Source organism: Suncus etruscus, chromosome 1, assembly GCF_024139225.1.
Source record: "Suncus etruscus isolate mSunEtr1 chromosome 1, mSunEtr1.pri.cur, whole genome shotgun sequence".
NCBI lineage: Eukaryota > Metazoa > Chordata > Mammalia > Eulipotyphla > Soricidae > Suncus > Suncus etruscus.
In genome coordinates this window covers 144,182,012-144,200,502 of record NC_064848.1, presented here as the reverse complement: position 1 = coordinate 144,200,502, position 18,491 = coordinate 144,182,012, and the positions used below count along the sequence as shown (strand labels likewise).

General features: G+C 37.6%; 1 protein-coding gene across 2 annotated transcripts in view; it reads right to left on the bottom strand.

Annotated features, from left to right (window-relative positions):
• The window catches only part of CALD1 (caldesmon 1), a 110,171-nt gene extending 98,368 nt beyond the window's left edge, over positions 1 to 11,803 (bottom strand). For both annotated transcript variants that reach the window (XM_049774430.1, XM_049774437.1), the window contains exon 1: positions 11,696 to 11,803. In XM_049774430.1, coding sequence (XP_049630387.1) covers positions 11,696 to 11,766 — 71 coding nt within the window. In that variant the 5' untranslated portion in view covers positions 11,767 to 11,803. The remainder of the gene's footprint in view (positions 1 to 11,695) is intronic.
• Between the last annotated feature and the right edge of the window lie 6,688 nt (positions 11,804 to 18,491).

Here is an 18,491-nt window from a genome sequence, read left to right as displayed (position 1 = left end):
GGTACCTGTAATCTGCATGATAACCTTTGGGACAATAAAAGTCAGAAAATTCCCTAGAAGATTTAAAGACAATTGAAAATAGATTTCCCTTGAGTAAGAATTTGAAATGGTCTTTATTCATTATTTTTAAAAATATATTTATTTTCTTTATGATTTTTGGGGTCAAATTTGGTAGTTAGTGCTTAGGAGACATTTTCAGCTTTGTGCTTTGTGCTTGATCCCCATGTGGTGCTGGGGATCAAACTCAGGCCGCTGGTATTCAAAGTTTGCTCTCCAGTCTGAGATATATTGATATTGATATATTTCTCTAGCATCCTAGAATCTTTTTATTTTATTTTTTTATTTTGGGCCACACCCGGTGACACTCCGGGATTACTCCTGGCTATGCACTCAGAAATTGCTCCTGGCTTGGGGGACCATATGGGACGCCCGGGAATCGAGTCCTGGTCTGTTCTGGGCCATCTAAGTGCAAGGTAAATGCCCTACTGCTGCACCATCTCTCTGGCCCCTTTAGAATATTTTTTGTTTTCTTGTTTTGTTTTGTTTTTTGGGGGCACACCCAGTGGAGCTTAGGGGTTACTCTGGCTCTGCGCTCAGAAAAACACTCCTGGCAGGCATATGGGATTCTAGGATTCGAACCACTGTCCATCCTGGTTCATCAAGGCAAACACCCTACCTCTGTGTGTATCTTTAGCCCCTAGAATCATTTTTGTCTGGCATTACTATTTGGCTAATGATGCTACAAATGCAGATCTTTTATATGGCTGGTTGCTGAGAAAGATAATGAAAGAATTAGCATATTTAACATGGATAACTCATGGCTTTAATTATACTTTTATTTTATTTTGGTAAGAATACTCATTGGTTGGGGGCCTGAGCGATGGCGCTATCCGTACCGCATCTATCTTGCCCGCATTAGCCTAGGATTGACCACAGTTCGATCCCTGGTGTCCCCCATATTCCCCAAAGCCAGGAGTGATTTTTGAGGGCATAGCCAGGAGTAACCCCTGAGCATCACTGGGTGTGGCCAAAAAAAACCCAAACAATCAAGCAAAAAAGAATACTCATTGATTGATAATACCATTTTTCTCCAAGCATTGCAGATTTACACCCCAGAAGGATTCCTTTGGACCTTCAAATCAGGATAGGCAAACTATTACCCTGAGAACAATGAATTCTCAGTAGCACCTTCACCTGAATTTGGAAAGAATCTCTTGGATGCTCTCTGTAGAATCCATCCTATCTATATGCTTTAAGAAGATTCTAAGAGATTTTAAGAGATTCTATCCTATCTATAATCTTTAAAAAATGAATTAATCAGGGGGATGAGGGATAGGAAAGGGAGTAAAGCACTGCTTTGATATGTGACTGATAGTGGCTCATTCTTTGGCAATGCATATAATATAGTTCTCCAAGTACCACTTAGGGTAATAATCCTTGAGAACAGAGGCAGGGACATCCCCTAAGCACCCCTGGAGTGATAGAAAAATATCACACAATCCAGTCATACCACTCCTCAGCATTTACCCATAGGATATAAAAATGGTAATTTAAAAAATACTTGCGCTTTTATGTTCATAGCAGCATCATAATTCACAGTGGCTAGAACATTGAGCAACCTAGTGTCCATTAACAAGTTACTGGTAAAGAAACTGTGGGATAAGCACCATTAAAAAGACAAGACTGGGAGGTCTGGTCAATAATACAGTGAGTAGGATGCTTGTTTTGCACATGCACATGATGCATGCACATCATCTCATATGGTCCCCTGAGCTCCAGAAGGAGTAATTCCTGAGTGCAGATTCAGGAGTAACTCCTGAACATTGCTGGATAGGGTCCCCAAACAAAACAAACATACAAACAAAACAGACAAGATTGCCTTTTGGGATAAATGATTGGATCTTATGAAGAGTTTATATTAAATGAACTAAGTAAAAAAGTGGAAGACAATTGATGGAATTGTCTCACTCCTATGTGGACTAGAAATAATAAAAGTAAATGAATTGACAAGAAACAACAAAACCAAACACTAAACTCAGTTGGAAATTATGGTAGTTAGTGGAGGGGAAATATACCCCAATACCTTATAAGCAATACATTTTAGTATTTTCCCAGAGGTGGCATGCTTATTTTCCAAATCAATTGCTGTATCATTCTGTTACAACAGCAAAATCTAGTGGCTCCATTTATTTTGGAGTTTATACAGTGCAAACAGTCTTGGCTTCAGCCCCACAGGGTGATCTGGGGGAGGTCATTACCCAAGACTTAAGTTTTTTCATATGTAAAATGAAGCTTTTAAAATTCATTAGATCAGAGATTCTTGGCCCAGTGTTCATGGGCCCCAGGAGATCTGTGGGTTGGGGTCCACAGCACAATTGGAAGTAAGTGCCAAGTTTTGTAGGTGCAAATGTACATTTTTCTCAGAGGAGGGTCTAAAGCTTTCATCACAGACTTAAAGTGTTGTGTGGTCCAAAAGGGACAAAGTAATATTTTGCTGTAGGGGATTCTTTATAAGGTCAGTGATAGCCCCACGCTTTGATGAATGATGATGTGACCAAGTCCCTGTCCTTGTGGTTAACACTTTCCTATTGAAACAAATCAAAGAGGGGCCAGAGAAAGAGGACAACAGGTAGGGCCCTTGCCTTGCACATGGCCAATCAAGGTCTGATCCTCAACATTCCATATCCTCAACTACCTTGAGTATTGCTTGTAGTGATTCCTGAGTGTAGATCCAGGAGTAAGCCCTGAACATCAATGGATGTGGCCCCAAAACCAATAAAATAAAGTAAAGTCAAGAGAAAAGTAAAAAATAATTATGTACACAGACTTGTTTGGCTTGAGGAAGAAAATAATCTTCATTGTTTTTATATTTCTGTGAAGTGAGAATAATGTGAAAAAATGCTTTTTAATTTTGAGAGCAAATAAAAAGAATGATCACATGATACACATGTGATCAATTTACCTGAATGAGCTGAAACAACAGTTTGGTGTAGCCCAACAGCCCCATTTTATCTGTTGCCATGTAACTGAATTACACCCCTCTCATTTCCCTTGTGAGGAGTTGTCTTGGTATTAGAAACATGAAACATTACATTGATCAATTTGCTATGATAGAAAAATTCTGAGATTTGGAGTTAGCATAACTTGAGTGAATATCATCATTCTAGGATGTTGGACATGTTAGTTTCACTTTTTAATTTCAGATCCCCCAACTGTTAAATAGAGAGTGATCTAGGATGCTATAGGTTGAACATCTGTATCTCCTACCCCCACCAATTCGTCAATTGAAAACCTTACAAACTAAGTTGTGAGGCTGGGAGTATTTTAAAGGGGTTAGTCTTTCTTATAAGAGAGGCATCAAGAGTTCTCAAGCTTCTCCCTCTTGAGGACACTGTGAGGCAAGAAGAGGCATTAAGCTATGGTATCTGTTGGTACCTTGGTTTTGGACTTCCCAAACTCCCCACCTGTGAGAAATAAAATTCTGTCATTTATAAGTCACCCAATCTATGCCATTCTGTTATAGCAGCCTGAATAAAGTGTGATAAGGTTCTCAGATAAATTTGGCATTAGATAATATAAGTAAGTGTATCAAGTACATTGTCTAGCCTTGTACTTAGGTGATGCTAAATGATGACAGTTTCTTCTAACACTACATTTGGGTTGGTATTCTTTTGGTTTGAGAATTCTTTGCTCAGTTGGACTCTTCAGGTGACATTTTGTATTAAGTTTCTTAAAAGATATGAAATACAAACCAATTATCTCCATGGCAATTAACACCATTGATACAAAACATGACTTTGAAATCACCATTCTGCAACATGTTTATATGGTAGACTTAGATGTTTTTAGTTTCATTATTTCCCATATTCAGTCTATACATTTTAGCAGGATTGAGCTCAGCAGAGGGAAGATGTTTTGTAGTAAAGATGCAGAAAATCATTATGACCAAACTGAAAAATGAATAATGATTTAAATTAGGTGAGAGATCATTTGATATCAAAAGCCTGTCAAACACTAATGAGTTGAATCATCACATTTAATGCTTATTGATTATTTACTACAAGCCAGTCACTGTATTTTTTCTCTAAAAGGGTTAACTTTACAAAATGTCAACTTCATAATGGTCATGTGAGGCAGAAAAATTATTCCCATTTTATGAATAAAGAAACAGCAGTAAGAAGTGATTTGCCACTACTCACTCAACTAATAGTTGTCAGTCACAATTGGAACCCAAGCCTGTGAGATTTTTTTCACTCATATACCTAGCTACCACAGCATCCTGCTTTTCTCAAGTGATAACGATTGATAAATTACATCACATTGACTGTAAAGAAAACATCATTGCTATTTTAAACAGTATTTACTCACAGATCGGCCATGTTTTTCTTCACTTGAGCTTATGAATCAGCACATAACTCGTTACATCTTTTTTACAATCCACAAATTTCAATTTCGCAAAGAAATTTTCACAATTTTTTCAACGGATATCACCTATGATAGTTTTGACATTGTACTAGTTACCAAGATATGGAATCCTTTTTAGACCAGAGGAATAATTAGGGCAGTAGAAATTCAAGCATGCTGTCATACTGGTTATAATAAGACAATTTATAAAATGATGGGAACAATAAATAATTCCATTTATAGTAAGAAAATGAACAAGACAGGAAAGATGTAAATATATGCATATATTTTGTTTGTTCATGTCAATACAATGAATAATCAAAGATCCCAGACCATAAATGATATCAAATAGAAAAAAACCCTTACAGAAATATTTTAAAGTTATTTAAAATTCTTTGAAAAAAATTTCCAGATTGAAATTAAAAAAAAAAAAGTTAACTTTTTTTTTGTTCTCCTTGGAGTAATCAATTTCTGGAGCGAACCAAGGAGGTATTTTTAAAAGTATATTTAGCTACTCTGATTAAGCAATTTCAAGAGAATGTTTTAACTCCCAAATGTAAAACAAGTTTCTGATTACAGAATAACAAAAAATTACATTTTTTGGGGTAAAGACTATGATTTCAAACTTCAGGGGTACAATGCTAAGCACTGTGACTAAAGTACTTAAAATAAAAAGAGTGTGTGCTATATAATCATTGATTGACCACACAATTAAATCATATAAAAGAATGTGAGTGATGCTTTTCTAGGAGGGGACTATAAAGACCCTGAAGATTTAAAAAGTTTTTTGTTTTTATAGAGCAGTAAAAATATTTACTTGCAAATGTTTAATCATCAGTGTTATTTCAGAAACTCATAAAAATGTATGAACAATGACAATAGCAAGAGTGCTTTCATTCCTTATATTTATGTGTCTTTCTGAGTCCCTGAATCTGGTAACACAACTCTACAATGGGGGCCTTTCTTCTGGTCAGAAAGAGGAACTAATAGTGGGTGTAGCAACACAAACTGGAAATGGGAAAGAGTTCACATCCCAAACAATGTGTGTGAGCTGCTTGGAAGAAAAAGCCCAGCTCTAAGAAAAGGATGTCATATGGAAGATCTCCTCAGGGATAAACAATGCAGGTTCTCAGAATACTTATTGAAGCTCAAAAATCTCCGAATGCAGAAGAATCAGCTTGAATTTATGTTAACTCTTCTACAATCAATATTTCTTCAGTCCTTGTTGGTCCTCAAATTGACTTGAAACTCTTCACTTGAAAGCACATTCTTGCTTTTCATCTTGTGACCTCTGAGAACCTTTGCATTTTAAATTTGTGTTGATTTATGGAAGGCACGAAAGTGTCTTCAATTCTTTATTGGTTCCAAAGAATCAAATTAGATAATAGCAGCAATTTCTATGATTATTGAGTAACTTTCAATAATTATTCATTATGTTATTCAGTAGCTAATAATTTAGTGCACATTAATTAGTATTCACTTCAGGATACTAATTTATAGGATTCACTATTAGTGACTACTAGTTAATGTTTTCAGGTGTCATCTCCTCATCTCCCAACCAAAACCCTACAAGAAGATATTTCTATGCTTTTCACTTCATGAGTGAGGAAAAGAATAGAAAGATTGAATGACTTGTAAGATAATTTTGCAAGCACCCACTAAGGTTCAATTCCTAGCACTTCACCACTCCCCTTGGAGGTCCCAACTAATAATTGGCCAAGAATCATTGGTAGAACAACCTCTCAATCCCCCGCTCCAGACCTCCTGAACACAGCTTAGGTAGTTAAAAAGAGGCACTCCTGGGGTTTGACAACATAGTTACTTTACATTGAAGTCCACACCCTTCTCTTTGAGATACTCCATCTCCCATGGTTATGCCTTTCAGATAAAGCTGAATAGATAGAACAGAAGTTAAGGCTCTTGCCTTGCATGTGACTGACCCCAATCTGATCCCTGACACTGCATAAGATCATCAGAGCATTGTCAGGAGTGATCTTTGATTAGAATAGTCCCTAAGCACGATGGGGTGTAGTCCTAAAACCCCAGGGGAAATAATAGGACAAAAACCATTCAACGAAAAATGGTGGGGGGAGGAGCAAAAGGAAAGTAAAAATGACCAGTATTTCCTCTGAATTTCCTTTGAGAAAAACCAACTCCTTACACAAATGAGGAAGCCAAGGTTTAAAGAGAAAGGAAGAGGGAATTGCCCAGGGTCTTATATGCCTTTTATTTTTTACATAAAAACCACATCGTAGACAGCCCTTAATTTCTAGTTCTGGCCATCTGTTTCCTGTACATACCCTGAACTTTCCCATCAAAGTTGGTTGGATCATAAAGCCTGACCTTTGCTCTTCCTCTAAAGAATATTACACAATTCTTGAAGGATAGAAATGGACTTCTTAGTTTCCCAAATAAAGAAATAGAAGGTTCACTTTGAAACAGAAAAAGATAAATTAATTACAAACACAAGAAAGTACTCAAATATCCTCTTGGGAAGAAAGAAAAAGAAAGAAAGAAAAGAAAGAAAGAAAGAAAGAAAGAAAGAAAGAAAGAAAGAAAGAAAGAAAGAAAGAAAGAAAGAAAGAAAGAAAGAAAGAAGGAAAGAAGAAAAGAAAGAAAGAGAAAGAAAGAAAGAAAGAAAGAGAAAGAGAAAGAGAAAGAGAAAGAGAAAGAAAGAAAGGAAAGAAAGAAAAGCAAAGAAAGAAAGAAGCCTCAGGAGCATTGAGTGGGAAAAAATTGGTAATATCTAAATACCCCAGCCAAAGTCAACAATAGAATCAAGAGACCCAAACTATAGCAAGCTAAACCCAGAATGAACATGTTACACATTTAATCCTGGGGGCTAAGGGTGGGGGTATGGGATGCATGCAGGAACTATGGTGGAGGGAGGTCAATAATGATTGTGGAATGGCCCTAATTCACTGTCACTAAATGTCTGAAATACAATAGTGAAGGACTTGTAACTCGCAATGGTCTTAATAAAAAAAATTAACAAAGAAAGAAAGAAGAAACAAAAAGGAAAAGAAAAAAAAGAGAAAAGAAGAAAGGGTAAAAAGGAAATATTAAAAAAAGTGGAATAGAGAGCTATGAGGAAAAGAAAGAAAAAATAAGAAAAAGAATCAGATGAAAAACAATGTCCATTCCTCCCCCAAATTACAGAAATGTAAGTTAAATGAGATCTATTTTTTTTTATTGAGGGCACTTAACAAAATTCATTTATTTTAAGAATAATTTTACTATAGCCAGTAGTAACCCCTGAGTGCTGCCGGGTGTGACCCAAAAACCAAAAACCAAAAAAAAAAAAAAAAAAAAAAGAATACTTTTAAGGAAGACATTATCCTTTTTCCTTTTTACACACATACCAACTGGGAAGAATAGAACATATAGCTATGTAGTAAGTGTTAGGGAAAATTCCTGGTTCTGGTACAATGGTTTTTGGGCTGATATCACCAGGGCCTTTTGGAGTGAGTACGGGCATCTCCTCCCGCCATCTTCCTTCTTCTAGGAGGACTGCCAGCTTCGTAAACACCCAGAAGTCACAGTATTAGTAAGAGTGCTTTGAATTTCTGGACAACTTCATTTGTTTGATGCTGTCATCTCTATAGGATCACATCAATTTAACAGAATGAATAGCTAAAAAGAGCTTACAAAACCTTTTGCCATTGTATTAATGACTTCATTGGAGATACATAGTTTTCACAAATGTGCTTGCTACTGTACTTTTACATTTTTCTTTCTATCTTTTTTTAAACTTTCTTCTCGACCTTTTTATTTTTTATTCTTTCTATTTTTTTAAATAACTTTTCTTTCACTTATCTGAAAACAAATGGCCAACTGTATCAATTATGTGATGCATTTTCTTTAAATAAAGTAAAAAATTAAAAAGAACTATTTGTGAACTCTTGAGAATTAAAAAAATTCTGGTTAATTCCCTGTCTCTCTATCCATATGGAAAACAAAACAAAACAAAAATACTGATTAAGACTGGAGCCCAATTCCCATGTCATCATTTCTAGTTATTTAGTATCCCAACTTTTTTTTCCTTCGGTTTTTGGATTACACCCGGCAGCGTCCAGGGGTTACTCCTGGCTCTATGGTCAGAAATGGCTCCTGGCAGGCTCAGGGGACCATAGGAATGCCAGGATTCGAACCATCGTCCTTCTGCATGCAAAGCAAAAGTCCTACCTTCATGCTATCTGTCCTGTCCATAGCCCAACTTTTTAAAATCATTCCCTCAGACTCCTTCTGGTATGTTTTCTAATCCTGTTACACTTTGATTTTCTAGCCTACATCATGAGGGAGTTAAGATAGGAATCAAATTTTTTAGATCTCATCAGCATTTTCCCTGTTTCTGGCACAAACACTAAACCTTAGCTTAAGTACTTGTAAATATTTGTAAGGAATTCTCAGTAAGAATTAGTTGGGTAAGGAAATTCTGTAGATTTTTAGGCAAACTTGCATATCATGGAAATAAGAAGAGAGATCCTTTGAATCTGGATATTGTGTCCAAGACTTCGCTATTTATACATGTAGGCGTTCTTACACTCTTCCTGTTTCTCTCCATCTTCTACACTATTTTTTTTTTTGTCTCCCTTGATGGTTCTCATTATGTCTTTATGGTCTCTTGCTCTCCCTACTTTTGCTTCCTTGGTGCCATCACTGCCATCCTTACTCAGCTTTTATACAATGCCACTGCCATATTTGGTACACCCAGTCTTACTTTTTCTAACAATTGTCTCTCCCTTTCTAAGCAAAGATGGAAAATCTCTATCTCCAAGTGCCTGAAAGAACTCTTTACATGGAGAATTATACTTGGAACACTTACCGCAAACTTACCCAAGAATGCACTAATTCTGTTTCCCAGTTTTAGACACTGTAGAGACCTACCTGCAGTAAATTCTCAAATTTACATTCTATGCAATTATATTGACATTTATCTCTCTCCTGAAAGGTTTGATAATTCACCATGTATAAAGACTCTTCATTTCCATATTTTATTCAGATCCTCAATATTTTTGATATTATATGTTTGATATTAACTTCTTGAGTATTGATACTCTTATTCAAATTCACTGTATATATTCTTTAATATATGTTCATCACACAGAGCTCTATGTGATAAATCATTGACTTTTATTGTGAAAGAGGAATGCTCAGGATGTCAATTCATGATTTTCTTATTTCTCAACACGGTTTTTACACAGGATTCTTTTTCCACTTCTAAATGTTGGCAGGTGTGTCCCTTCCCTTTCACTCCCATCACCTTACTACTTCCTCTGTGTTCAGCACTGCCAATGAGCCATTTCACTGCAGCAAGATACATGTCTTCCTTTCTTGGTGTATTCTTGTTTTTTTTTTCTTATTTTTAAGCAGTTCATTTATTTATTTTTATTGGTTTTGGGGGCACCCCTGGCGATGCTCAGGGGTTACTTCTGACTCTGCGCTCAGTAATTGCTCCTGGCAAGCTCGGGGGGGGGGCATATGGGATGCCAGGAATCAAACCCGGTTTGTCCCAGGTTGGTGCCATGCAAGGCAAATGCCCTACCACTGTGCTATCTCTCCAGCCCTCTTTGTTTATTTCTTATTATTATTGCTATGTTGCTCTCTACTTGCTCAGCTAATGCTAGTAATTTTTTGTTTGTTTTTGGGTCACACCCAATAATACAGTGGTTCTCCTTGGCTCTGCACCCTGGAGTTACTTCGGATCATGCTCTGGGAACCATATGAAATGCCAGAGATCAGACCCAGGTCTGCAAGTGCAAGGCAAATATCTTACCTGCAGTACTGTTTTCCAGCCTCATAAGATAATGAATTTTTTAATGAAGGTGATGATATAGTGATAATAAAAAATAATGGGATATAATAATAATAAAAATAATGGCTACTATGTAGGAAAAACCTATCTTCCAATTGCTACATTATACCATTTATTAAGTTCAATGATCTTCACAATAACTATATAGTTTCTGACTTGTATTTTACAAATTAGATAAACCAGAGCTTTTGGAGAACTCAAGATTCATGTTACAGAAGTCACCACAAATCACAGAGTTCAGTTTTGAATTTTGAAATATAGTTCAGAGTGTCTTAAGTGTCTTTTAATATTTTAAAAATATCAAAAATATTAAAAATATTTTTGTATAGTGTAAATTTTTGATTTAAGGTTTGATTTAAAGTTTTGATTTGATTTTAAGATCATGATTTAACATTTTTCATCCTATGAATGTCTACTCTACACTCTCAATAGAATAGCTGATTAAACAACACTAATAAGGCCTAAACTTTTTTTTTTTTTTTTTTTTTTTTAGTTTTTGGGTCACACCCGGCAGTGCTCAGGGGTCACTCCTGGCTGTCTGCACAGAAATAGCTCCTGGCAGGCACGGGGAACCATATGGGACACCGGGATTCGAACCAACCACCTTTGGTCCTGGATCGGCTGCTTGCAAGGCAAATGCCGCTGTGCTATCTCTCCGGGCCCAGGCCTAAACATTTTAAAGCCTGCATGTATGCCCATGCTTTTAAGCCTTTACTTTCTTTTACCCTATTTGCTTTTGAGGTCACATCTACAGAGAATCATTCAACATAACAGTTCCCAATTGGACTCAGAATGGCCACAGCAGCACACTCTACCAGCAATTAATCCCGAACATGTAGGTTACTGGAACTGGATGCTTTTCTAATAAGAATAAAAATTAGTCACAAGTTCCATCTGGGACTTGTTGCCTTTACTTTTTTAGACTGAAAACTCCCATTTCCTAAATGGTTTCAACAGTTGCCATTTTCCTGTCATTTCAATATAATAAGTACTTTTTAAACTTTTCTCCACACCTTGCCCATGTCAGGCCAAATTTCCAATGTGCAAGGCGCTAATGAAATGCAATGATTTAATACTTCATTGTTTTTTCTTTTCTTTTATTGCAGAATTTAGAGCCCTCCCAGGAAAATATGTTCAGAGTTGCTTTTGCAAACAAACATGTTGGTGCACAAGATATCTGGACCTTCAGATCATGATCTCTGGGACCTGAGACCCACATTATTAAGAACAGAAGACAAGAAGCTGGCGAGGTGGCGCTAGAGGTAAGGTGTCTGCCTTGCAAGCGCTAGCCAAGGAAGGACCACGGTTTGATCCCCGGCGTCCCATATGGTCCCCCCAAGCCAGGGGCAGTTTCTGAGCGCTTAGCCAGGAGTAACCCCTGAGCATCAAACGGGTGTGGCCCCAAAAACAAACAAACAAACAAACCAACAAACAAAAAGAACAGAAGACAAAATCACTGCCTACTAAAGTTCTTACCTTTCAGCTTCCAGGCGCATTTCTTCTCGCTTTTGCCTTCTCAGCTCCCTGCGTCGTTCAAAGTCATCCATGGTTTGGATTCTAATTCAGGGAGACCAGATAATGTCTGGATTTAAAGGGAAAGAGACAAAATAAATATCTCAGAGTCTGGAGCATTATCTCCCAAGAGCAGTTTTAACTCTTTCCCCACCATTGTTCATCCCTTCATTTTCTTTACTCTCAAGAAAAATATTGCAAAACAATTGATGTCAGTTATTACTGTCTAAGATGCTCAGTCCTTTCTGTAATCATGCCAGTTTCATTCATAAAAATGAAGATAAATAAGTGTTCAATTTCCTTTTAAAGAAAGAAGAGAAAAAATGTAAAAAATAGAAAGGAAAGCTCAGGAGATAGATTCTATAAGTCTTAAAATGTTGGTGGTACAAAGAGTGATGAGTGCAGTTAGAGAAATAACTATCATAACAATGTGAATTAATGAGGGAAGTAGAAAGCCTGTCTAGAATACAAGCGGGGGTGGGTTGGGGAGGAAGGAGATTTTGGGCCATTGGTGATGGGAATGTTGCACTGGTGAAGGAAGGTATTTTCTTTATGTGACTGAAACCCAACCACAAGCATGTTTATAATCAAGGTGTTTTAATAAAGATATTAATTTTAAAAATGTGGTGTATCAATTGAAAATGTATATTTTGTTCTTTGTGACTTGCTGGACCACTTACAGACCAAGTTGTGGACTGTGAACAAAGAGACAAAAGAAAACAAGAGGAAAACCAAAGATCAGCAAAGGTGGAAGTTAAGAGAAAAAACCCAACTACAATCATGTTTATAATCAGGTGCTTAAATAAAGTTTTTTTTTTTTTTTTTTTTTTTTTTTGGTTTCTGGGCCACACTCGGCGGTGCTCAGGGGTGACTCCTGGCTGTCTGCTCAGAAATAGCTCCTGGCAGGCACGGGGGACCATATGGGACACCGGGATTCAAACCAACCACCTTTGGTCCTGGATCGGCTGCTTGCAAGGCAAAGCTGTGCTATCTCTCCGGGCCCTAAAGATATTATTTTGAAAAAAAAATGTTATTTCTAAAAGTTGATTCCAGAAGTAGAAAATCAATGTAAAGTATTGTGGGGGAAAAAGGAGAAGAAAAATCAAAGATAAAAAGAGAACAAAGATAATACCTGCTTCTAGGCACAATTTGCATATTCGAAAGCCACATAATATCAGAATCATTAAGGCTGCAGGGGGTCACACAATGAATAAACTCTAAGGCAGCATCTTAAAAAACATTTTCTTGAGAATATGCTGTTTTCAGAACTGAGAGTCTTTCTCCAGCTGTAGCCCACTGGTTTTCCTCTTTCCTCCCTCCTTTGGGAGGGTTTGAATCCCTGAGAGATCTTCCCTTTCCAGTTTTTCAACTGAGCAGCCCACTGTCACTGTGTCTCTATACCACGGACTCAAATGTTCTAGAATTTCCCCACAGCCCCCAAACCCAAAATGACTAGTAGAAAAGGGGAAGTAGGCCTTTTTTTTGGTTGTTGTTCGTGCTTTGTTTACAGAGCTGTCAGTGGTTAGTGAAACTCAGTCTGGAAGCTGGCATTTAAGGCCTGCTTCGAGATTGTTTCCTGTGCCGGGCAAGAGGCCTCTCTGTTTCCTCTGGAATCCTAGACTCTGCTGTGCTCAGATCATCAAACTTATTTTCCTCTTTTCTCTGCACCGGAGACAAGTCACTTGCTCTGTGTAAGAAAGAGGGAAGCTGGGTAAAATCTAGGCAAAACTCTCATGACATTTTGGCATGGGGAGTCAAAGGTCACACTTCAACACAAATAAAATTCTATCAATTTCTCACCTTTACTTCCTCCAACCCTCTCTATGTTATTACCTATAGTGCTGATGTATCTTTTAGAAATTCAATTTTTGGTGTTTACTTGCTATTTACCGAGGCCTTTCAAGTCTTTATAGATTATAAAGGAAAGAATCACTTTTCTTTTTCTGGATGATGCAAACAAAATGAAATTTCTCTACATTTTGCAGCCTTTCCAGTGTCAGGGGAAAAAAAAAAAAAGAAAAATAGGGCCCGGAGAGATAGCACAGCGGCGTTTGCCTTGCAAGCAGCCAATCCAGGATCAAAGGTGGTTGGTTCGAATCCCGGTGTCCCATATGGTCTCCTGTGCCTGCTAGGAGCTATTTCTGAGCAGACAGCCAGGAGTGACCCCTGAGCACCGCCGGGTGTGGCCAAAAACAAAACAAAACAAAACAAAACAAAAAAAAGATTTGCAGGCCCTCTGAGAAACTATCACTTCTCGGGTCTGTCTTCCCAGGTTAGACTGAAGATAGTGGCTTTGTGTGGGAAGAAGATTTAAACCCAAGCAAGCCCAAGTTATGCGATTGCTGAGTGCATTAAGACCAAACTCTGGGGGCCGGGCGGTGGCGCTGGAGGTAAGGTGCCTGCCTTGCCTGCGCTAGCCTAGGACGGACCGCGGTTCGATCCCCCGGCGTCCCATATGGTCCCCCAAGAAGCCAGGAGCAACTTCTGAGCGCATAGCCAGGAGTAACCCCTGAGCGTCACAGGGTGTGGCCCAAAAACCAAAAAAAAAAAAAAAAAAAAAAAAAAAAGACCAAACTCTGCTCTTTTTTCCTTCAGTCAAGTCTTATGTTGTACGTCAACTGCTACATAACTATAGCAACAGCAAACATTAACGGGATGGACCAACTGTGCTCATAAGCTAAGACTTTCCTTTCATTAATTTATTTAAGTACCTTGAAATGCATCCTCTAAACTTCTGGGTTTCACACCTCCCTCCTGCAAGCTAAGTGATCATGCTGACTGCGTGTTAGCAACCATGGTTCAAGTTTCTCAACCTCTACCTCTGGTGGAGGTGCTAATGAACAGTGAAATAAATATCCCCAAGCAGACGAAGATGCTTATGAATGCCACAGCTGCCTCTTGGTGTGATAGAAGTGAAACTGACTCACAGCATGTGGTCACTGGAACTGGATCTCCCCACAGACTCCCTCCCTACCCACACACATTCTTTCTTTCCACTGGCCATTCTCTCCTCCTACTCTGCACCTTGTATTACTTACTTGGACACCCCCATCCTGATCATGTCCCCTTTCTCAACAGCAGAAATCTACTTCTTCACTCATATGAATGCTACGGAGGATGCTTATGAACGGATTGAATAAGCATTCAAATGTCCTCTGGTTCTTTGTGGCATGATAGCTCTGCTGAGTCATCAAAAATTGGGAAGATGGGGAAGAAGTAGGGAGGGAGAGAGAAAGAGAGAGACAGACTGAGACAGAGAGACAGAGATAGAGGCAAAGAGTCAGTGAGGGAAGAGAAAGGGAGACACATATAAAGAGCTATTATCTGATGGATCTACTCTGATAAGTACTTTTGTGGACATGTGATGGATATATCTGATGAAAAAAAGCGAGCTCATATGTACACTGTGATGTATGTGGGTGGGTGAGGGAGGGTGCAGGGCATTGGAGAGGTGCATGTTTGTGAAAATGACTGTTGTCTCAAACCAGGACTGGGACAGAGAGCAATCTGATGCTCACACCCTGATACCATAAAGCCTTACTGAAGTTCTCTGGTATTGTTCCTGAGGAAGGGAGCTGTATCTATATAAAACCGTGTTTAATTCCTGCTGTCCTTTTGGGACATGTACCCTGCTCAATACTCTCATATCCTCCTCAACCCGTTGTCAATGCTGAATTCCTTCCAGAGACACTGGTTTTAGGAAAGAAACTCTCAATGAAGTTATGGCAGGTCTAGGCAGAGAAACTCTACAAAGCTTTGAATATCACACATGAACACAGTAGCTTGAAAGAAACATAGGCTAATGAATATAACAATTTCTGTGACAGAAGTGCTCTAAAAAGTTTTATGAAAATCTGAATTTCTGTGCTGGAGATTATGATCTCTATTGAAAGAACTCTGACATGACTTTATTTTTTAACAGGAAAAGGCCCTTTTCAAAGGTAGACAAATCATTAGCTACTGATATATCAGTCTTTCTAACAGGATCCTCAATTAGCAGACTTTCAGGTTTTTCCTATGCTGCTTTACAAAGCCAATGTTGGAGATATAAATGCACTTTACACATTGCCCTGCCTTTCAGTGATCACAAAATCAGAATCGGAATAATTCAGATTGAGTAAAGCATATGACATCATCCTAGGTGTATGTATATGAGCAAGTAGGCAATTACGTGCGAAAAGTCCAAACAGGAGAAAGATGTAAATAGGAAGTTTTCTAATACAGTACTGAATTGTTAGGGGGAGAAACTATAAAAGGAAAGCTTAACCCTGCCAATATCAACCCATGAGAAATTGAATAGTGAATGGGAGCAGTCTCAGGATTGTTCTTGGAATGCATTGACTAATATATATATATACATAACATATATAGTCAATATAGGATATACTATATGCTTTGTCATATTTAAAAAAACAATTTAGATTATATAATGGTCTTTTTTCATAGGGTAGTTTAATTTATTTGTCTTTAGTGAATTTATTATAGGTTTATAGAACTCTAGAATTTTAAGGGCATAAAATTAGTTTGAGTTTTAAGAAAAATTGAATACAGATTTCTTACATTTTCCCTCTAAGCCTACACACAACTGATTCTGCATACATTAAAATAGAGACTCCTTGCTAAAAGTTATGTTAATGTCCTAATTCTAGTCCTTCAGAATATTAATTTATTGTAATGATGTTTATAGATGTAGACAAGTTAAGATAAAGTTATTGGGTGGCATTAGTAGAATATGACTAATGTCCTACAGAGCGGAACTTTTGACATAGAGACAGAGCCAGGCAAAGAGAAATGAAGAGACAGTAGAACAGGTAGTAGCTTTCTTTTTTCTTTCTTTCTTTCTTTCTTTCTTTCTTTCTTTCTTTCTTTCTTTCTTTCTTTCTTTCTTTCTTTCTTTCTTTCTTTCTTTCTTTCTTTCTTTCTTTCTTTCTTTCTTTCTTTCTTTCTTTCTTTCTTTCTTTCTTTCTTTCTTTCTTTCTTTCTTTCTTTTCTTTCTTTCTTTCTTTCTTTCTTTCTTCTTCTTCCTTCTTCTTCCTTCCTTCCTTCCTTCCTTCCTTCCTTCCTTCCTTCCTTCCTTCCTTCCTTCCTTCCTTCCTTCCTTCCTTCCTTCCTTCCTTCCTTCCTTCCTTCCTTCCTTCCTTCCTTCCTTCCTTCCTTCTTTCTTTCTTTCTTTCTTCTTTCTTTCTTTTTTTTTTGTGGTTGTTGGGTTACGCCCAGCAGTGCTCAGGGGTTATTCCTGGCTCCAGGCTCAGAAATTGCTCCTGGCAGGCACAGGGGACCATATGGGACGCCAGGATTTGAACCAATGACCCCCTGCATGAAAGGCAAACGCCTTACCTCCATGCCATCTCTCCGGCCCCAGTAGTAGCTTTCTTTGAGGCAGTTGACCTGGGTTAGATCCCTGGAACCTCATATAATCTCGAGTTATAAATCAAGAGTAAGTCGAGCATAGCTGAGTAGTTCAACCTCCCACCATCCCGAAAGAAAGAAAGAAAGAAAGAAAGAAAGAAAGAAAGAAAGAAAGAAAGAAAGAAAGAAAGAAAGAAAGAAAGAAAGAAAGAAAGAAAGAAAGAAAGAAAGAAAGAAAGAAAGAAAGAGAAAGAAAGAAAGAAAGAAAGAAAGAAAGAAAGAAAGAAAGAATATGAAGATTCTGAGAAAGTTGTATGAGGGGATAAACTGTAGGAAACACCCAGGACTACCAGAGAGGCACAGGACAAATCCTTCCAAGGGTCTTCAGGGACTGTGCCACCTTGATCTCAGACTTCTAGTCTCTGGAACTATGAGATAGGAGATAATGTTTCTTTTGGTAAGCCAGTCTGTGGTCCTTTGTTACAGCAGCTTTCATTAACTAATACAGCCTATTAACATCTTGAAAGTGTGTACATTTGTTATCACAAATGAAACATTTGTTATTATAGAGGAATGAATGCCAATATATTATTATTAACCACAGTTCATAGATCATATGAAGTATACACTTTATACTGTACATAAAGTTTTTTGAGTTTTGCCAGATATATGATGTCATACATCCACAGCCAGACAGAATCATTTCAATGTCCTGAGCAGTTGTGGTTCTCCACCATTTTCTCTCTCCTTTTTGAACCTAATCCTCAGAAATTATTGGACTCTTAAATGCTTCTCTGCCTTTGCCTTTTCCAGTTGAAATAAGATAGCAAGTTTCCTTTTTAGACAAACATTTTTTATTGCTGTTGTTGGTGTAGCATATTTTACAATAGTGTTATATCTATGCCATTTATACATTAGGTATAAAACACTACTACACCCTGCTCACAATCTTTTTTCCTCTTAGTAATATGCATTGAAGTATCCTGAGTGTCTTTTTGTAGCATAAGTCTATCAGAATACTTAAAACATGTAATATAAATTTAAGAATATAATAAATATGATATGTAACTATTATAATTTTAATTTAAACAATTTTGAAGTGCATGAGTTTCATCACTAAAATATTCATGAATGAATTATTTCCTTCTAAGAAATGTTTTCCTCTCAGGAAATAAGAATGCCCAGAGAGACTTTCATTCACTGCTGGTGGGAATGTTGCCTAATAAAGCCTTTATGGCAGGGGTCTCAAACTCAGTTTACCTGGGGGCCGCAGGAGGCAAAGTCAGGGTGAGGCAGGGCCGCATAAGGGATTTCACACAAAAAAGTCCTCAAACGTCATTATTAACAGTTTTAATTATTTCTTCTGAGTATGAATAGAATATTGAGTGAAGATCATGAACAGTTCTTCTTC